Here is a 21,750-nt window from a genome sequence, read left to right as displayed (position 1 = left end):
TTAGTTGGTTTTGTTTGCTGCAAGTGAGCGTGACATTAAACGCAGATCTTAACGGATATGTAAATTGCATCAGAATGATAAAATATGCAGAAGAGTGCTCAAGAACAGCAGCCGTCATTAAATGCTTAACTTCCAGTCTAGATCCCAGGGGAATGATTTGAGTGGTGCTGTGTGCATATGAGTCTATTACATAGATGGCCTCAATCAAAGTGGCTCCAGGGAAGGGCTTCATTTATTTAGTGCACAGAGTCACACATTGCCACCGTGGCCTTGTTGGTGAAGCGTTAGAGTTAAAATGCCTTGACGTAGACGATTTCCGAGTTCTCTAAGGAGATTCATCCCAATTTGCATGTTTCAGAGAGCCATAAATGTATAAATGCTGTGCATGTGACGCTACGAATGAGGAATTTCACCCACTTGAGTTCCAAGCTTTGGCTTTGGGCTGATGAGTAAGCATGAGCTACATTAGCCTGTTCGTCTCTACAGACGACTTCACCCTCCCACCACAAGTGTCTTTGCTGTGACTTCTGGCAGGGTTTGAACGAACTTCCATAATTGAGTGCACACATTACAGTCGTCCTGCGAAAGTCGAAATAGAAAAAATATCTCCTTGCGCTCGCTCTCTCTCTCTCTCTCTCCCCCTCTCCCCAGAGCACTTTAATCCAGAGATGAATCTCCTCTGTTTTCATTTCCTCGGAAAGGGACGAACCTCTGACATGGAGGGCTGTGACCAATTAAAAAGTGACCTTTGGAGTTAATAGCTTCCTTTTTGCAGTGAGTGAAAAGCCTTAGAAAGCCACTGCATCCTGAAGGCTCAGCAGTCTTCCCTCTGTCTCACTCGTTCACTCTCTAGTCCTCTACAAATCTCAGTTCAGCTTCAGTTCGTCACTTCACACTTGCTCTGTTTCTCTCGCCCTCTCTGTAGTGCCGGCTGATATTGATCAAATTCAGTCTCTCAGTGTTTTCCAAATATTACATACAGATGATGAAAGTTAATGGTGCTGTTCATCAGTGTTTTTAGGGATTTTACAGGCTGGACAAAGTCTGGAGTGCCCCCCCCCCCAAACACAATTTCAATAGACTCCGTTAATTCAACATCAATGCAATATGTTGCATCAGTATGTCAACAAGGCAGCACCTTTTGTATTACTTGGTTATCATGAACATTATGAAGCCAAAAAGAAGCACGACTCTGACATCTCCCGCAGTTTAAAATGCGTATTGCTCAGCACTGTGGCGGCGAATTCGCTTTGTGCACATTGTCCATCTTTGTCTCACTCTCTCGCTCCTTTTGGAATAGTCCCCATAGGCGAGGCATCTGTTAGCAAGTGGTCAGCAGATCCCCGGGGGCATTGCTGTGTTTTGTGATCATTCCACTTGAATCACTCAGTTGCACTGCCAGAGCTATCCAGGTTTTCACTGAGAGCGCCCACAGGCTGTCATGTCTTAGCTGTGACAGACGGGGTTGCAGCAAGGTATATAAACATAAACAGACAGTAGAGCGAGTTTTACGTAATGAAGCCTGTCTACGCTCACATTGTTGTATAGGTTTGTGCAAAAAGTGTTCCCGTTTAATTGAAGGAAAGTACAGAAATCTGTCTATTTTAGAAGAGCTACACTAGCACGGATCCAGGATATTGGATGGGTGGATCACTAGTTTTCACTTCGAGAGGCCATAAGCCGTGATGGACTGAGCACTGCATTAGCAATAGAGGGTGGCACACAAGGCTAAAGTTGATTTGTAGTTTTATTAGCCTAGCAGGAGGATGTGATTAATTTTAAAGCCGAGAACCACACCCGAGATTGTTTTTATAGTCCGGTTGGTCACCTTTGCTGATGCATTGCTGTTGCCAGTGCATGCCATATCAATGTGATCTTATTTTTTCTTATTTTATTGGTGATACAAGAGGGAGAGAGATGCTGGAAATTGCTTTTCCTCCTCCTCCTCTGCTGAATATTTGCAATTCGCAGTGTGTACCACAGGCTGGCAACAGCTGTGCTGTGGAACAGTGTTTACTTCCTTTGCCTGCACCATTGAAATAACTGTAGCAGCAGCACATTTATTCCAGCAGGCTACACCACAGCACACTGCGTACTTCCTTTTTTGTCATAACACAAATTACACCAAACGTTCACTGAAAGCGTGTTACTCTCCTAAACCTCTGCTCATTTAGAAAGCTCTAAACACTTTGCCTGGAGTGGCTTTGTGCTCCTCGGTTGACATCTTTCTTTTTCTCTCTCTGCTCTGGCACGATTTGGAAAAACACCCTTTTTTTTTTTTCAGGGCACACCATTAACATGAATCCGTTGGGTGTTTTAAATAGCGAATTCCTAAAATACTACCACAAAAAGAGGCATTAACCTGGCAAGCCCTTTAAACCAGTCATCTATTTTTGGACAGATGTGTGGGACTCTGCAGGATTGACTGGAGGTGCTGTTATGCCCCTGAGAAACATATTCTGCTCAGCAAAGAATTAAACTCCCAAGAATACATAGGAGCGAAATCCATCCAAAAGTGTTTTCCACCAAAATCTATTCAGCGCAACAAAGTGTAGAGAGTTGGGGGAGAGAGAGAGAGAGAGAGAGAGAGAGAGAGAGACAGAGAAAGAGAACACAGTCACATGTAAGCCTCTAGCAAAACGCTGTGGTGGTTCTTCCCATTTAGTTTGTGTTTAAATCATGAACCACTGGTCTAGATAATCATTTTCAACCCATGTCAATCATGTAATGTTTATCAAAGTTCTCGTTTCTTGATTTGAGAAGCGCTCATGCCTCGGGCTAGCTCAGGACATCGGAAATGCCTTGATGGCAGTTATTCAGGCAGGCAGTAATCTTAGTTTCAAAGGGCAGAAAAGTGCTGGAGTTGGAATGATATCAAAAGCCATTTACTTCAGATTCTACTCTGTGCCTACAGTCCAGCTTTAAAAGAAAAGAAGAAGAAGAAAAAAAGGGAAATGTGGTTAAAACTTTCACTCCAGCCAACTTTGTACTCGGGCCCCGCTAATGAGGTAGTTCTGGGTGAATTGCAAATTAAATTCTGTTTTTAGATGAGCCCTCTGTAAAGTAATACTTCCTGTAAGGATGGGACAGGTCGCAGTATTGTATCATGTCATGAGCGAATTTGCATAGTGCTTTTCAGAGATTATGGATTAAGCAGTAGTTAAAGAAAACTGACCAACTGTGTGTTTAATTTTAGAGAGCATCGTTAGAGTTTAATCGAGTTTAGTGCAGCATAGTCTGTTAAAAATAATAAAATAATTGTTTAAACCAATCAACTTATTCAGTTCTTTTACGACTCAGTCCTCACAGAGCATATCAAACCGAAGCATTCATAAATTGTAACATTTTATTTAAAAATATATGTCTTAAGGATTTTTTTTTCCAAGTTGGCCACATCTTTGTCCACTATACATATATGAAATTTTACATATACAATACAAAAGGAAAAAGAGGGTGTGAAAAGCATTCATTTTGCACAAAGAGGTCGAGGGAGCGTGATTTCAGAAAGGAGTTTTAGGCAGAGTGCGGAGCAGAAATACGTTGATATGACAAGAAGAAACCCAAACAAAAATAATAATAATAATAATTTGTTTACAAGAGCGGGAGTGCAAATGGATGCATCTCCACAGAGCTGTGGACTGCAGTCACTCGTGAAGCTGATTGGTTAACAGTGAGATGTCGGTGTGTGCCTGTTCTTGTCTCTACAGAAGAAAGTATATTACTGCCCCCCCCCACCCACCCCACCCTCATCTGTCTTTTGCAATAGGAAAAGAGATCAATTACATATCGCTTGCGTGGTGCTGATATGACCAGGTAAACTCGATCTGTTTCTTGAAACATGCAAGATGTTTAGGAGATGCACGGAAAACGGAGGAGTTGTCATTATTTTTTTTTCTTTCTTTCTTTTTTGGTAAATCTGAAACAAAGAGGTGAGCATGGAGATACTTGGCTCAGTAGAAATCAGCAGTAAGACCCTCTCCCTTCAATCACTTCACCATTTTAACCTTTAATTCAAGCGGCTTTTGGAATGGAAATGCTCTCGGAGTCATTGTCTGGGTTTCGGTGAAACGCGAGTCTGCTACATTGACTCGTCCTCCAGATTTGTTTCACTGTAAATGTCTCTATTTAATTTGGTTGTAAGAGGATCTGCCTGATTTGTCTGATCTGGCAGGTTGAGGGAAATGCAGAGGGGAAGCTGCTTCAATGAGTTTCTTTAAGAATGAGGTCCCCACTGCTGCTCCTTGATCCAGATTTGTACATAATTTCCACACGAATAAAATATGCATGAGAACAATGTACACATTTGAGTCAAGGAAAATGAGCGAATGATTTCTTTTCAGTGCATGTTTTGTTGCTTATGGCTCTGCACAGCACCCTCTAGGGGCCACGCTCTTGCTCTTACAGCCCACCAATCACATGTCTGTCTCGTTTCTTCTCCGGAGGGTAATTGCCCCCTCCTTGCTCCCATTTTTAGCCGTAGTGCCTTCTCTATTTTAAGTGATGCCAAAAATACCTCTAATATGATTAGCAGGACCTCAGATTAATTTCTGGGCGTACTACCCAAAGCCTATGTCACGGTTTGATTTGATGCATAACTAGCAGCTTTACCTTTTCTTTTTCTTTTTTCAAAATCCTTTTTATATTTAAAATCACTGGCCTATAAATGAGTAATACTTTCTCGGGGCCCAGATAAATGGCCTTGTCGTGACTCTGCCGGGGATTAGATCGGTGTCTCACGCCTGAGGTGTCGTCACTTACTGTTCGGTTATTATCTCCTGTTCTCATCATTTTTTTCTTTTTTCTTCTGCCCTTATGCAATGTCACCACTGCAGGTTCTAAGATCGTCATTGAAGGTTAGACATTAGTTAGGCTCAGCTCTGCCCCTCTCCCTCCCTCCCTCCTCAGCCTGGTGCATTTCCCTCCTGCTGCAAGCTTCTAAATGAAACGCACAGAGCCGCTCCTGCGCCGGCTTCTTCAGCCTGATGCTAATGCACATCCTCTCTCTGCTGCATACAAATGTGTCCTGACCTAGCCCCCTCCTCGTTGGTTTAGTGGAGAGGCTTAGGCTACACTCGCTCTCGAGAGCCTCACAACTCTTTCTATCTGTGCGCCTCACTCGTTCATGTGTCTAACTCATTCCCCGTCACATCATGCCTGAGATGAGCTAAGCCTCTACCCCATCTGGAAATTGTGAATAAAAGTGCTCTGTCTTATCCCTGGAAGTGCAGGGAGAGCTTGTCCTCTCCTGCTGTAACATTCACGCTGTAAGTGCTGCTCCTGAATAGCCAAGCAATCTAAATCTTTTTGGAGCAGTGGTGTGGGTGACAGAATATTAGATTCTTTTTGCTTGTCCTTAATTGGCTCAATCTTCAAGCTGTCAGGTGTGATTACTGTCTCTGTGGCTTTGAGGAAGGCTGTTACAGAGCCTGTATGAATTTGTTGGTGCAGATTTTTCTTTTTGTGCCTGTGTACGTACTGTATGTTGGATGTTCTCTTGCTTTCTTGCTCCCTCTTGTTCTGATATGCTCTTTTTCCTTCCATCTTTCACTTATGTTCTCTCTCGCTCTCGCTAGCGCACGCATGCCTTCTCATTTTCTTTCTCAATGTCGGCCTTGTCTCTTGGAAATTATGTCTTCGCTGGTGGTTTTATTGTCCTCTACCATACATTAATGATCTCTACTAGTAATTTATGATGCAATGGGCAAAGCAGCAGCAAACTGTCACAGTGAGTATGTCATTGTCAGGCTGGAGTATTTATGTCCAAGCCTTTTTATTTATTTATTTTTTGTACTTTTTATTTTATTTTATTATTTTTTTTATTTATTTTTATTTATTCTCCCTCCCTCCCCACTTTAGTAATGAATGTGTGTATGCATAATGGTAAAGTAAGCAAATGTCTCTGTGTAACATTTATTTAATCCCTTCTGACGTCAAAGCAGAGGGAAGAATTTAGACATTTAGCAAACGTAACGCGGAGTCAGATTGGACATTAACCTTTCCACACACAGTGCTAAGCTTTTCACGTTTCAAAGAAAGGGGTGATTTTATTGGATTAAACTGAAAACAAGAAGGCTGTTCTCATTCTCATAAGTTCAAATTAAAGTCTTGGCTAGGTTAAACAGAAATGAACATGGCAGATATTTTAGGAAATAATGGGGGATGGCTGAATTCCCTCTTTAGACACTTCATGATCTACGTCTCGTATGAAATAATTTAACAGTACTCTTCCTTTGTAATTAAAAACAAAAACAAAAAAGTGAATAAAAAATTGCTCTTTGTACCTACCAATGAATCCAACCATTTCTTCCTTTTCGTTTCCCAAAAAAAGTGAATGGATGTGGTCTATAGTGTTGTCTAACGTGCACCATATTTATTTGACCCTTTATGTTCATCAGATTTGCACTTACAGACCTTTCGAAAACACTTTGCTATGTATTAAATCTTCACCATCAGATTCAGAATTGTCATTTCATCAACCACTTTCTGGCCCACGTGTTTCCAGGCAATTTGGCTATAGATTTTTCTCTCGTCTTTTCTTTTCTGTGCTGCTGTATATGTGACTAATAATGCAGTGACACATCTCACATACCACCTTCATCTGAGATTGATTGCCCCAGCTTGATATGAACCTTGCAATCGCATTTATAAAAATAAATTTGTGAATTTCTCTATATATATCTGTTCTCTTCAGTTCCATCCCTGTGACCTCCAGGCTCTCATTGATTCTCAAAGCTAGCGAGTAGAAAGAATTAATGTTTGTATTTTTTTTTTCCCTTTCTTTACAAACTGAAAATGAGTCCAAAAACAAACCCTGTATCGTTTTGAAATGGTTAAAATGGTAAACCCATAAACTGCAGGAATAAATAAAGTGTTTATACTTCACACTCTTTGTAAGGCAGTTGCTGACACTTGCACTGCCCATAGCCGTTTATGATCACGAGTGCGCCCTCCTCATGACTCGGCTCATATTCATTATAGGGCACCTGTGTGGCCAGGTCCGCCATTGGCTGCCTCTGCTGGGTCCTCATCTGTCGCCGGTTCTGAATGGCCGAGCAGTGGCGAATTCTTCGTAGAGTTGGAGGGCAGCACTTCCGTGAGATGTACACTACAAAAATGATGAGAAAGAAGGAAAACAAAAGGGCCATAGTACCTATGATGACTCTCTGGGTCAGCACTGTGTTGTCCATCATGGCATAGTCCTCTGTAACATCCGCCCCATCCACCGTAGTGGTGGTGGCCAGGGCAGTACTCGGGGTTTGGGTGGTGGTGGTAGTAGTGGTGACAATAGTAAAGCTCCCAAAATCCTCTGGATAGAAGTCCTGGGTCGGCGTCTGCATATTCCCAAACAAGGAGCTAGTGAACTCTTGGGGCAACGTGGCCTCTGTGGTGGTGCTGGTCAGTACAACCGGTGCTGAGAAGTTTTGGCACAGCTGGAATCCATAAACGGCATCTAGTATTTCCTCGCCCTGCGTGAACTCTGGGCTGTGACATAAGATGGAATGCTCCCATCGACCTTTAAACTTACTCAGCCAACTGGCCAAGTTGCAGATCCTTTTGGTACATTCCCAAAGGTTGCTGGACAATCCGATGATGTTCAGCGACTTCCACATATCCATGGTTTGGGTGTCAAGGCTTGTCAGTTTGTTGTTATCCAGCAGCAGGACCTTAAGGTTCGGTAGCGTGTCAAACACGTCTGGAGTCAGCACGCGTATCTCGTTCCCGGTGAGATCCAGTTTCTCCAGAGTGGTCCACTGCCACTCCATGGTACACGTCAAGTTGTTGATCTTGTTCCACTGGAGATAGAGGAACTGGAGTGCGACCAGACGGGGGAAGTGAGCCAAGTTGATCTTGGTCAAATGGTTGTGTTCCAGGTGGAGTTCTCGTAGCTTTATGAGCCCGGCGAAGCCGTTCCGAGCCAGGCTCCGCAGCCGATTGTTGCTCAGGCCGAGGTACTCCAGGCTCCGGCAGTCCCAGAAGGCTCTCACGGGTGTGGTCCTCAGGAAATTGGACCTAAGGTGGAGGATCTGAAGCTTCCGAAGCCCATGAAAGAGCTCGGGCTCCAGCGCCGTCATCTGGTTGAACGAGAGGTCCAGGATCTGGAGGTTGATGAGGTGGATGAAGGTTGTGTTGGGCAGCTTGGTGATGCGGTTGGAGCTCAGGTTCAGGTCCTTGAGCTTGTAGAGCCCCTGGAAGGCATCCTCATGGACGGTGAGTATTTGGTTGTGGTCCAGGTGGAGCCAAGTTAGCTGGGTGAAGCCGAAGAACTGGTCTGGGCTCAGCTCGCTGATGCTGTTGTGCCGGAGCGAGAGCCCCAGGGCCCCTTTGTCCACACCGTCTGGGGGCGCAAGGAGCCCTTGCGTGTCGCAGTAAAACTGCAGGTCCTCGCAGCGGCATTTCTGAGGGCAGGCTGTGCATGACACGGGAGGCAGACACAGTAGCATGCTGATCACACAAAGTGCCGCTGGTGCTTGTCCCACCAATGGCCACCTTGAATGGAAACCTGGGTGGGTTTAAAGATAAGAAAATAAACCGGGGGGAGGGAAATCTGGTCTCTGCAGTGCATGGAAACACATTTTTCTTTTTACTGCTGCTTTCTTTCAGTATTTCTCTTTACTGTGTTTGCAACAATCTGCGTGGTACTGCAGTAGTTGTAGCATCGTACTGCGTTAGGGATTTGCAGCCGTATCTGGTAGGATTTTTGTAGACGACGACTTCTTGTTGTTGTTATTTATTTTTTTATTTTTTTAATGCATAATAACGTATTCACTAATTATTTATGCTTACCCTGTGTACGGCTCATTCAGCTTTTTCAGCCTGCAGCTGTTACATCTGCAGCTTCTTAATTTTCATTTTCCTCGTTCTATTATAATTCGTCTGTCTTCGTTTCGTAAGCGTATATTAATGTTTCACTTTAACCCACTCACACACCCCCCACCCCCTCCATCATTCTCCCTACAACACTGCAATTATTTAACATTAGTTTAAAGAAAAAAAAAACTTTTACAAGATTCAATAGTAATTAAAAACAAATAAATAATAATAAAAAAAAAAAATAAGTACATAGATGTTTCTGGATAGCCTGTCATACCCCCCCCCACTGCCACACACACACACTCCCAGCCCCCACCACTCTCCTTCTCTTTCCTATTCACTCCATTCCCTATTCAGGTCCAGTCTCTGTGAATAAAAGAGCCAACTTACCCATTCTTTTGTGAACATCGGCGGCTGCATTCAACTGTCTTTTTCCTCAGACTCCTGGAACAGCCAGATGGAAGAGAAATCCAAGAAGGGAAAAAGCCTTTTGAGTAAATACAAAAGGAATCAAGGTCTTCTGAACTAAAGCAGTGCTGTGCCCCTTCATCTGAAACAAATTCACAAATTCCATGTCATGGGATATTGGTTTTGTCCATTCTCTTTTTTTTTTTCTTATTTATCCCGTTGTCCTTTTTTCAGATTCAATTCCAAAATTAAGCAAGAAGTGACATTTTTTCGCATCCAGGAATCCTTAATCTTTTTGAAGTTGATGATTTGCATCCAAAGCGAGCCTGGCAAACAGCGCACCCCCCCCTCCTTTCTCTTCGCGTTCTTTTCCACCGCAATGTCGTCAGCTCAGTTGCTTAATTGAAGAACAAACATCCCCTTTTTTCCCGGCTTGGGGTCCTTCAACCCTAACTTGTTGATGGCAGGCAGAGCCCCCCTCTCGCGCCGCCAGCTCGCTGCGTCTGGGTAGCGTCGCGTATGGAGTTGTGGGCGCTGAGGAGGAGGAGAGATGCAGAGGGACCGGCGAGGAGAGAAGCAGAGACGTCGTTCTGTGCTTTTGTTGCACCCTCTCGCTGCTACAGAGTGGTGGCAGACTGGCGTCGATCATCTGTGCCTTTTCTCTCTCTCTCTCGCTCGCTCGCTCTCTCACACACTCCCTCTTGCTCGCTCGTTCTGTCTTGCACGCTCTTTCTCTCTTTCGCTCTCTTGCTCGCTCGCAATTCTGCCTTGCACACACATGCTTTGATTCATCATTTCCTCTGTGCTTTTTTTTTTTCTCCCCTCTTCCCTCCTCCTCAGCCCCTCTCGCTCTGATTCGTCACCATCAGAATATTGATAACTTTAGATCTTGTGGTCATGCACAGCTAAAATGAACAATCACTATTAATCCCTTTTTTTTTCGCCGAACACTCAGCCCCTCTCTGTTATGAATGGATGTGCATGTGTGTTTTTTTTTATATGGCTCTGCGCTGTTGTGAGGTAGATTTCCTGGACAGGGTTTACATTATTGTCATGGTTTAATATCGACTGCCTGTTTTTTTGGCAATTGCAGCATTTTAAATGAACATTTTTAGTGTCGTGTAAACAGATGGCTATTTTTGCCAGAAGAAGCTGTGGTGATGAATGGATTTAGCATGTAATTATGTTGGCAAAGCAAGCAGATACTTAATTTGATATATTACCACTTGTAATTAGATGCACACCCACCACCACCACCCCTTCCTTTTAAACCTACAGCAACTAGTAAATGGACATTGCAGTGGCTTGCTGTGTTTGTTTTACAGTGCTGGTGGTAGGGGGACTGGACTTAATAGAGCATTCAGACTGCTCAACTACGTCCAAGACATGCACAACTGAAAGCTGGAGCCTGCATTCCCCTGGCCTTTCAGACTCCCTCCCCTGTTTTTATTTACATGAGCTCGCTGAACTGTGACATTTAGGTCACTGTGTGGACTTCAAAAGATGCCGTCCTTTTAAGTACAACCTAGTTTTGGCGTGTTGGACAAAACCCTGCGTTTTTTTTTTCCTCCCACCCCTTTCTTCTCTTTTTCTCTTTGTTGCTGGTCAAGTACAAACCAGTGATGCATTATGGGAGGCTTTTATTTATTTATTTTCAACCAGAAACTATGACTTCATCCAAAACACATTAACATATGGAACGTGGTGGCCAGCTGAGGCTCTTTTGCTGTATGCATGGATCCTACGCTGTGGACGGAAATAGAAGCAGAGTTACAACTGCTTTTAATGTGCATTTGACTTATTGTGATTAAAAATGACTCCCGCTCTTGCCACAAAAAAGATGATTTAAAGATGTGTTGGCGATCGTGAACATAGTGCACTAATACTTCACTTCCGCAAGTGCCTCACACATGCTTTAACAATCATTAGTCCACATGCGCATGCTCCACTTCCCCTCCAGGTCTTTATTTTGGCCAGATATTCAGTGCTACTCCCTTATTCAGGGATCTTTCGATCAAAGACGGATTAAAAATGTCAGTTTGTCTGTACCTTTTATTTACTGTAGAGGAATACTTTGCTGCTTTGCCTACGGTTAGACTCCACCTCATCGTCTTAACCTGTGAAAACATATAAACAAGTGTGAGCTGTCTAGTGCCTGCCCAATTAAGAGAGCTGGCTTGGAGAAGGAAATCGATATTGAAGTGAATGCACATGATTTGGCCTGCAGAGGCCTTTGTGCAGTCGTTTATTAGATCAACCACTAGAAGCTCACATATCCTCTCTCTAAATCCGTTCAGGAATGACCTGCTTTTGTTCCAGGTTTTTATGGTTTGTTTTTTTTTTTTTTTTTGGATAATGATTGTTTGAATCGTCTGAAGAGGAGCGGTGGAGAAAGGAAACCAGAAACCAGTCTCTCACAATTAGACTCCTGAAGGCTGGCATGGGGACACGTATAATATCAGAGAGGGCTTGAGACCAGTGGTGTTTCCGTGCCCACAGCCTCACACCACCCAGTGGGGTGCACTCGCTCCTGCAGCCGTGTTTTACCAGCTGTCATGCGTTCATTTCCAACGCCACTGTGAAGGCCTTGCCCCCCCCCAGGCCTCTTGCTGTGTGGAGATTTACCTCCCCACTGCACATGAGCAATTTGTCTGGGGCGCATGCACAAGCAAGGCTGGCTGCACCAGGCATGCTGAGAAGAGGAGGAGCTCTGTCCTATCTGTCTGAGGCTTCTGTGGTGGAAATGGCTGATTTACACTTATCTGAAAATGCACTTAATTGTGTTTGCGTGGAGATGTGAAGAGGTGGTTTACGGGTAATCACAGCTCGCAGATGTTCAAAGAGGATCTCTCAACTCGGATGCGGAACTTGGTAGAGTAGAACTTTTTTTTTTGCTCAGAAACATTGGTCTTGGAACAAAACCTGAGCAAAAGGCAAGATGTGGTGGTGATAAAATGTTGTGCCTAATTTACCTCGGTATCTCTTCTCTGTGGCAGAATGGGACCTATAGCACAGTCGTAATTCATGTGCATAAATTCATGATTTCAAAAGGAACAGTGTGAAAAGAAGCAGGCTCCTTTGCTTGTAATGATCCTTCGGGTCATGTTAGACAAGGAAATAGCCCACGAAAAGGAAATGGAGAGCAATGGGGATGGATTTATTTTTGAACAGGCAGCAATCAGGGCACATGTACAAACCTGTGAACGTTAATACACATTTCCAAGCATGTGGTTAGCTTGAGTATCAGTGCTTGATATGCATTTTGCTGAAGGAAATGAAGTAGTTTAATGCCAAACTCTTGCTCTGCCTGACAGTGTTATCACATCATTGCCTGACTGCTGTTATTTAAGCATAACGATATTCTTTTTACAATGAGGCGTTTGAGAACAGAGCGCTTTTTATGAGTTGGATTGGGGTAAATGCTAGTAAATAAAAGAGAGCTAAAAAACCTTTTCATTGAGGCCTTGTGAAAACAACAGAAGTTCCACTGTCTGATGTGGTGCTATAATGGCAGTGACAGCAGCACTATGTGTTTTTCCACAGCTAGGATTCACAGTAGTTAATTGGTCATTTTGTCCACATTAGGCTTGTATTCAGTTGTTTCACAATGCCAGTTTGTATGGAAACTAATTATCAACCAAACTGTCATGATTAGGACTGACCTAAATGTAGCTCTGCTCAACACAGCTAAATGTTTTAATGGGTCAAGGGGAACTGTGTCAAGTCAGCATGTGCCAAACCAGGAAAAAGTGCCTCGGGAAAGAGGATCAGTGCAGTGGGGCAATTAGCTGTGAAAAATAGTCTCTTTTTCATCGTTTTTTCTAATTGTCTGTCATTGAAAATACAGTTCTGTAAAGGTGTTTTGAAACCTGTGTCAAAGTAGGAGTCCTTAACGTGGGACACTTTCCAAGCGGAGATGTGTTTTGTTGTTGTTGCTTGAGAATCGACTTTCCCTGCTACGTTTCTATGGATGTTGTACCCGTATCGAGTTGTTTGGTGGTTCTTGCCAGTTTTTGTCTCGATATGAGTCCTGTCATTCCATGTTGTTGCAATGCCTGGCTACAACTCAAAGCTCATCCACTCGACGAGGCAGTGCCTAACAGTAAACCTGTAAAAAGGGGACAGGTTGTTGTGTCGTTTTTTTTTTTTTTTTTTTTTCTCTCTCTCTCTCCCCTCTTTTCCGCCCCTTCTACTTTTCCTCCTTCCCCCACCTCCTTGAGAATGTTTCAAAAAGGTACAATGTGCTGTTCAGTCTTTTCTTAAGAGTCCTGTTGAGTACGCCATTGTCTTCAGAAAAGCTCGTTTTGAAGGGAACACTTTGAAGCCAGGTCAAATTAACCTTTTATTAATCACACCTTTATTTTGCTGTATCCAAATCTCTTAAAACACTGCCGTATTTCAGAGGAAATGCCCAACTTTCTCTGATCACAAATGGAACAACATTTGCTGCCAGTTTCTCTTAATCTCCTCACCACTTAACTTTTTTTTTTCTAGATGCCATCAGTGACATCAGTGAGATTAAAAGTGACTAACTATTTCTCATACTTCTCTTTCTCTGTCTCTCACACAGGCTGGACGCAAGGATAAGAGTGATGCTCTGAACATGGCCATTGACAGGATGACTAAGAAGACCCGCGACCTGCGCAGACAGGTTTGTTGAACCCTTCTTTTCTGTTCTGTTTTTCCTCTTCATTTCCAGCTGTCTGCTACTGAGCTTAATCAGAGGCGGAAAAAGTCTTTTTTAAATGTAGGAGTCGTGAATGTAAAAATATTTTGACCCTCTCCTGTAGCCATTTTCTTAAAGTATTAATTTTATAGACAATGTAACTATCCATTACCTATTGCATGTTGTTTCATGGCTGTGTATTAAACGTGAACTCAGGAGAGGCATGTCAATCCTTAGTTTTGCCCCAGGAAGCGTGTGCTGTTTCAGTCACCGAGCATTTGTTTACATGATTGTTTCCAGTTGAGGAAGGCTGTGATGGACCATGTGTCCGACTCGTTTTTGGAGACCAACGTTCCTCTTCTGGTGCTCATCGAGGCTGCCAAAAACGGCAATGAAAAGGAGGTGAAGGAATACGCCCAAGTTTTCCGCGAGCACGCCAACAAGCTGATCGAGGTAGGCACCTGCTTCCGCCGAACGAGGAGCCCGGCACATGCATATGGCTCAGTCCAAACTCTGGATCTCTCTCAAAACAAATGATTTGGGCAATGATTTGAACGGTTGCAGTCAGAGTTGCGTTTTGCTTAACAGCATGCCCACATCTGAAAGTGCTTGTGCACACGCGGGAGTGGCTAGGGTAATAGATGCTCAGTGGAGGGAATGAAACGAAAAATTACTTTTTGTTTCCTGACACCTGTTCGTCTAATGTTTTTAGAGCTGGGGTTTTCGACGGTAACGAGGCTGGAATGTGTCTCTTGGGAACATGCTGTTTCAGAGGGAACACTTTGTTTTGAGCGTGTTGAAAACCCCGTACAACAGAAAGGAAATCTCTCATTTAAAGGACTTTAATGAGGACCTGGTGTGATTCGTGCTTTAATATGGCTTTGAATGAGCAGAGCTTTAACCAAATTAAACAACTTTTTGACATCAAATAGCAGCACAAAGGTCCATTTTTCAGCTTTGATGTTTTTACATAAATGGGAAGCTGAATGTTCTCTATGCTCTAGGCATTTTCAAATTATGGTTATTAGACTTAAGAGAGTGTAACTCTAAATACCTTGAAATTTTAGAATCATTGGACCAAAGTTGTGAAACGCACACAAGCTCGGCTCTGTTTGCTTTGGTTTTAAACATCGAGGCATGGTTGATGATGGTTAAAAACCTATGATGATACTTAAGTGACCTATTTAGCAATGCTAACGTAAACTTTTGGTAAAGAATGGTTGAGTTGACCTCACTCTTTATTGGGTTTATTCTTTCTTGCAACCCCACAGTCTGACAGCATAATTCCAAACAATTATGGTGTGCTATTGCCATTTTTCACAAATTAATTGGTGAAATTCTTGCTAAAGTATGTTAAAATTCCATATTGTAATATTTTTAAAGCATTCACAAACTATTTCTTATTTGGATCTGGAGCTGCTACCACCACCCAATAAGTCTCTCCAATCACAGTCATCAGGATTCACTTTCCCAAGGAGTTTCCTCACCTTTTACGGCCACACCTGCTAGAACATTAAGCTGTACTCGTTCTAAGTATTCAAGGCTGCACAGGCTCTTTTCAGCCTGCTGTGATGGCTTCAGTTTCTCTCCAGGTCTTTTGAGGCTGTGGTTTTGACTCTGTGCCTGACTATTCATGCCCAAAGTTGAAGGCTTTCACTATAACCCATAGTGACACAGTGAGCAAGCCATTTCCTTTACACGCTCTTTCTTGTAGTGGCCATGTCGACTAAACCTGATCCCGGTCATTACGCCATGACGCCTTCAGTGGTTGACGAGGAATCTTGGGGAAATGGTGTGAGATTGCTTTTCTCTGTATTTTCTGACAACTTTGCATGCTCATATTTTTGTGCACATTCCATTCTTCAGAGATGTGTGCTTTGGCAGGTTGCGCATGTTTTTTTATCTCGCTTTTTTCGAGTCGAGGATTTGTTGCTGGCAGTGCAGTCTTTGATTGACTTTGAGAATGTGACCTGTTTCTGTCTCTGTTGCACAACATTGCTATTTATCTGGAGTCCGTCATGTCCTTGCAATACTGTCACCAAACATCCTTCATGCCTTGCTGATTTCATTTACATATATATGAAATATTCTGTTGCGTTCAAATTTGACAATGTATTTTACAAACGAAGCTACATTCCCTTTGTGACACAGAGGTCAGTGTATTCAAGACGCCTAAAATTGCGGTCCTTCTGTCAGCATTGTTTAAGTGTTCGGTAGGTGTTTCTAATGCGGCAGGGTCACTTAAGGTCCAAACCGTTTCCGTTTTCATTGCATTAACTAACTCTTTGTCTGGATTTTGATTTTATTAAATAAGCTCTTAGATTTTACTCGACTTGACCGCCTTAATGTACCTCTGCCTAGACCTGCTTAGTTCAGAGTACCTTACCCTGAGATTTGGATTAAGTCTTTCTCAGAGTGTTGGGTTGCCAGTTCGTGTCTGTCTTTAGTACAGATAAGCCACATAAGCTGCCAGGCACAAACAGCTACCGCAGAGATGAAATAAATTCAAACGTTCAAGCTTCGTCTGAGTGCTACTGCTGCAGTAAAGAGTGGTATTTCTGTCATCGCCTCTTGATCTGCTTGTGAGTCCCATAACCTTTATGTCTGTTATTTGTCCTGTTTTCTCTTTTGCGATGCATCAGACAGCACTGACTGAGTCAACAAGCATGTGGTTTTATGGCGGTTCTAAGGCGAATGCTGCAGGCTTTTAGTCCGCCGCTGCTCTGACCACACAATCGCCACATTTGTATGGACGGTCACAGCTGTGAATCGGGTTTTTTAAGCCCCAGCCGGAGGAGCGAAACTTCCCTGTGGCCAAGGTTAAGTGCTGTCTCGAGGGAAATATTAATTGTCTCAACAGTTGGATATCCTGTTTCTTATAGTGGCGACCGCAAAGGAAATTCACTCGGCTGTGACGGCGTGCAGTAAATGGCTCCTTTTACATCTCTTGCATCTCCTGCCCCGTACGGCAGAGCCTCCTTTTTGTGCAATCGCAGAACGGCTTTTTAAAAAGCCCTGTAAACCCATGCGAGCGACGGACATACGCCGGCTACGCCACTCGCCACAACCTGACAAACATTTGAGCGTCCTCATTAGTCGTCTTCAAATCTGTCTCCCTTCACAGCCTGTGGCAACACGACATCCGCTGACATTTGGAAGTGACCTCTCCCCACAGGAGGCCGTCCAGGCCTCAGCATGACGCGCTGCTGGCCAAAGTGATCTGACTAAGGGGAATCAAAGGGGAGCGGCAAGGCATGAGGGACACGGCGTACAGACCCCCTCAGTCTCACCAGGAGCTCAAGTGTTAGCGGAGGCACAACACATCTCCTCAAATCTCCTCTTTCTCTCCCTGGCTGACGCAGAGCTGGGATGAATATGGATAGATGCCGTAATCCAAAAGCAGGATTAAAATGACACAATGTGGATTTCAAACCCCCCCCCAAAAAAAAAAAGTCTACTGACAAATGACCAGCTTCAGCATCCTTGCTGGGAAAACTTTATTTATTATAGACTTGAGGACCCACACACCATCATCAAACTGAGTCAGCGAAGACATTTTACTCAGTGTTGGGTTTCATTCATGTGTTTATGTGAAGACCCACGGCTCTGTGAGAGGTACTGTTTTAATCCAATAACCTAAGGAGGCAGATATGATGTACAAGAGTTTACCCGCACACTCCTCCGTAACCACTCTTTATCAGTCCTATTCTGAAGAGAAATACAGCCTTTCCCTGGGGAGGGGGAAGAGTGACCAGTAGGGAATTGACTCCTCTTGTTCCAGAACAGAGGTCAGAGTTTGAACCTTCAGCCTTTCTCTCTCTCTCCCTCTCAATAATCTCTTAATTATACAGTCATTGAGCTTGTTCTTTACTGTCTGACATAATATCGACGCTTGCCTCTTGTTCAGTATTTTATACCTCAGATGTGCCAGCCGTTCTGAACGCTCGAGGAGTGTTGGTGTGCTTTTATTCATTTAGATTTTTGTTGCATAGGTATTCATTTTTACATTACGCTTGCACCGTGCTCCCTGGCTGTACGCGCAGGCATGAAAATGATTTATTACTCACTGCTCAATTCACAGCCTCTGTGTGGTGCTTTTAAACATGGATGCAGGTGTTGCTGTATGGAACACCGTTTAATTTGCGCAACAATAGGATACCAGTGACTTTAGCGAGATTTGAAATTGTCAACGCGGAAGTCTCTCTGCAAGGGCAGTAGACAGTGCCAACATTGCTTTCTTCACTTATTCTTTCGCTTAAATTACATTTTCCGATACCACCACCCATCCTTACGACTGCTGCTGTAGTGTAGGCTGTATCAATCATCTGTGGGTTTTTTTTTTTTCTCCTCCTTCCCTCCATGCTGGAGAAAGTTCACGTCTATGTTAATTTGCCCTCTCATTCTACTTCTTAATGATGCTTCAGAACATCTGGACTGCTAAAATGACAGGAGGTTCTTAGAGAGATGAGTGCCAGTCTATTCTCATGCCAGCGCTTCAGAGCGCTTTAGATTTTGCAGCACCGAAACACATCGCTCCTGAAATGGAGTAAAAATAGAATGGGCTTAGTTCTGTTGCCTCAAGGCCGCATTCTCAAAGGTTTCAGGCTGCTCAAGGGAAACAGATTGTACAGGGACTATGCTGTTATGCATAGTAAAGAGAGGGAGAGATCTAGGCCTATTCCTCTTCTGAAGCTGCTAATATAGAATCACCTTCAGTCTCTTTTCATCACTATATTTTGACACTAGGTATGCACTGGATGAGCATTGTTTGGCATTAATTAATTTTTCAGACACAGGCTGTCCACCAGAGGCGTGGGATGATCAGTTAGCACTGAGCTGTTATTTGCCTCCGTAATGAGGTATGGTATTAGTTAATTGCGTGCTTGTGGCAAATTAGTGGCAGATGTGGTGCTGTTTCAGAGGTTTTCTGCCAGCTGAGTACATGACACATGATTAAATATAGCCTGAATTTTATTCCCCATCATTTCAGCAAAACGTGGAACGGAGCGTTGCAAGTCGCTCTCAGGATATTTTATGCTTGCTCATTGCCTGAGTGCTTGCTAACGCGGGCACCTGAAGATTCTCAGTAAGAAGAGTCGAGAAAATGAACTTGCAACTCGTAGTAGAAGTTTGTCCTGCCATCTGAATCTGCTTGACATTTAGCTGCAAATGTGGCGTGCAGTGAATAGAGCCCTTATGCCAGAGTTCTTTGTGCTGATCCACAGAGAGCTGGGGAGAGGAGCTTGAGTCTGTCGCTTTGTGTACTCAACCAGCTATAGTACCTCGCTGCTTCACCAACATAAAGCCACAGGGACAGTCTCCCACAAGCTCATAGCAAACTTAAAGAGATGGTTCGCACACAAATGAAATCTAGGAAGTGAACGGGTTCCTCTCTGCATTCTGGTGCCTTGTTAGCCTTGTCCTCCAGCCTGTTGTTTGAAATGCTGCTCTAAAGAGCTAAAATGCTGTCACCAATGTCCGTGTTTGGACAGGTGTGTGTGTTTATAGTGATTTTAGTCCGTCTTTAGTCGGGTTCAGTCAAACAGGTGAGGATTGCTGAAACATTAGGCGAGGATAACAGATTTCCGTCAAGGGATTTGTTGCTGCTAAGACAAGGAACTCGCTTGGCCCAGAATCAAACAGATTTTAGAGGTTCCGCTGCCAGATTTTTAGTTTTGTGCCTGTGGATTCACAGTTCTTGGTTTGTGAGTAGAATCACAGTGTAAGCCTTGAATAAATGTATTTTCATCAACTGAAGTACAGCCACGGTGTTGGAATACATCAGGAGAGGGGGGGGGGGGATTCATACAGCCCCTGATCTGTTGAGGAGTAGACGTTTTAAATGCTCCTGTAATTTACTTTGATAAAGCTGCGCTTGCCTCATTTCTAATTGACACGTCTTGAGCAAACTTATGGAATAAATTGATTTTCCGCAATAACCGCTGATGCACCCGCCACCATTACCGGTCACGTGGTGATTCAGCTTCTCGATAGATCTTCCACTTAATCAGTCTGACGTGTGCCTCTTTATTCCCTTCATACGTGACACACACAGGCGGCGGTGAGTTAGAGCCGGAATATAAGCAAGCGGTGCGTGGAGGTCTCCATCAGCTTCTTTAAAGCAGAGCCGCATTAACAGCGCTGCGGTCGAGGCTCTTGTCCGGTCGCTGAGTATAGACGCTCCCCAGAGGCCTCGAGCGAGCACCGAAGCTTTAGCCTAGACGTTGAAGAGCTAGTCTTTCCAACCCTGGACATGTGTACTCGCTTTTAATGGATCAACAGCAACCTCCGGTGTCGATCTACGCTGTTCGATGGAGGATGTGGCTTTATAGATTTGGGGGACGAAGAGGAGAGAGAGCCACACATGTACCAGGGCCCAACTGATATATATCTGCTAGCATCAGGCACAAAATGCGGAGCTACTGTTGATGACGAACCTCAAATGATGACCGACAGCAGACAGAGCTGGTTGTTTTTGAACAGAGCACCGTCGTAACTAAAATAATCTAACATGTAAAATAAAATGCTTTTTTTTAAAAACTACTGCAGTAAAAGGTTATTAGTTATTTACACTTAAAATATAGAGCCCTGAAACATTGGTATTGTTCAATGTGGTTTATTAAAAGTCAGGCTCTAACACACACACACACACACACAGTCTCGGCTAACTGCAAACTCTTACTCACCTCCCTGGCTAATGTATGAATTACAGCAAAGAACAGCCCCCAGCAATATTGCTGAACCAATATAGCCGTCCTTCTCTATGTATTCATTAAAGCACCCTCGGGTTAAGTTCATTTGCTTATTCTCATTACCACTACAAACTTCAGCAAGACCGAGGTTGAACCTTCAAAACTTCAGAATTCACACAGAAAATCTCTCTCTCTGTGCAACAGGGTGCAAGGATGGATCAAGCTCAAGGATTCCAGGGTGTGTTGGGTTTGTCGTATCGCAGCCGAAGAACTTCATTGTTCATTTCATATCAGTGGCAGCGTGAAGCCGAATCCAGCTTTACTTCATTTCTGTAGAATGGCAAATGGACTGTCAAGAGCAGTCTCGTCATGTGGTCAAGTGAAGTCATCCATATTTCTATTTGTCGAAAGCAATGAAAGCGCAGGTTAGCGTTAGCCCTTCTCCCACACACCTGACTCACCTCGTCAGCTAGTTTTCCAGCCCTGTGCATTGAGCCAGGTGTGTGAGAGCACTGCGTAGTTGTGTTGTGCTACAGCAAGCCACTGGAAAACTGCTCTTTTTTTGTTTTTTAAGCATAATTTATACAGGGAGAGAAGTAATGAGTACATTTCTGTCCCAGTCACTGGCGAGCCTAAGACCAGACGATTATTAGACACTGCTGTAAGGGGGCATTTACATCACCACAGCAGCATTCTACCCCCCATTCTCTGTTCTGAGCGGCCTCAGCTCAGTTCACTGCGATAGCCCAGCATTAAGCAGCAGTAGCTTTGGATACTCATTCCTTCGTTCTCGATCTCATCTGTAGTCTTATTTCCTCAAGTTGGTTGTGTTTGTAAAGATGGGACCAGCGCTGTGATTGGAGGGACTCGGATGAAGGGGAGGGACGATCTTTAAATCTCTGCACTTCACATCGGGAATGGCACAAAATTGCAGTGAGTGAGTTGGTGGGCTCCAGATCCTCAAATGAGTGTGTACTGCACTGAACGAGTAATTATGTTTCATAACGCCTTCCCTTTAAAAAAAACAAATCCTGTTCTCGGTTTGAAGATTCCTTGTAATAAATGCAGTCCTCTCGTACCTACAGCTGATGGTTGTGAAAAAGACCCATCACTGATGCAAATGTAAGGTCATAAATAACTTTGCATTGGCAAATGCAGATCATTTTTGTTCTG

The 21,750-nt window shown here is 43.7% G+C and overlaps 2 protein-coding genes across 2 annotated transcripts in view; one reads left to right on the top strand and one right to left on the bottom strand.

Moving 5' to 3' along the window:
• Positions 1 to 21,750, top strand: part of ctnna1 (catenin (cadherin-associated protein), alpha 1) — a 124,514-nt gene that overhangs the window by 55,936 nt on the left and 46,828 nt on the right. Inside the window, exons 8-9 of the mRNA XM_066667815.1 lie at positions 13,790 to 13,870; positions 14,186 to 14,338. Of these exons, the coding sequence (XP_066523912.1) occupies positions 13,790 to 13,870; positions 14,186 to 14,338 (234 nt within the window). The remainder of the gene's footprint in view (positions 1 to 13,789; positions 13,871 to 14,185; positions 14,339 to 21,750) is intronic.
• On the bottom strand, positions 5,875 to 9,850 carry lrrtm2 (leucine rich repeat transmembrane neuronal 2). Its single transcript, XM_066669222.1, has 2 exons — positions 9,202 to 9,850; positions 5,875 to 8,500 (listed from the first exon to the last, which is right to left on the bottom strand). The coding sequence occupies exons 1-2, from the start codon at positions 9,203 to 9,205 to the stop codon at positions 6,873 to 6,875; spliced, it is 1,632 nt and encodes a 543-aa protein (XP_066525319.1). The 5' UTR covers positions 9,206 to 9,850; the 3' UTR covers positions 5,875 to 6,872.

This window comes from Hoplias malabaricus, chromosome 4, assembly GCF_029633855.1.
Source record: "Hoplias malabaricus isolate fHopMal1 chromosome 4, fHopMal1.hap1, whole genome shotgun sequence".
NCBI lineage: Eukaryota > Metazoa > Chordata > Actinopteri > Characiformes > Erythrinidae > Hoplias > Hoplias malabaricus.
The sequence above is the reverse complement of the archived record's forward strand: the minus strand, read 5'-3'. Positions and strand labels throughout refer to the sequence as shown.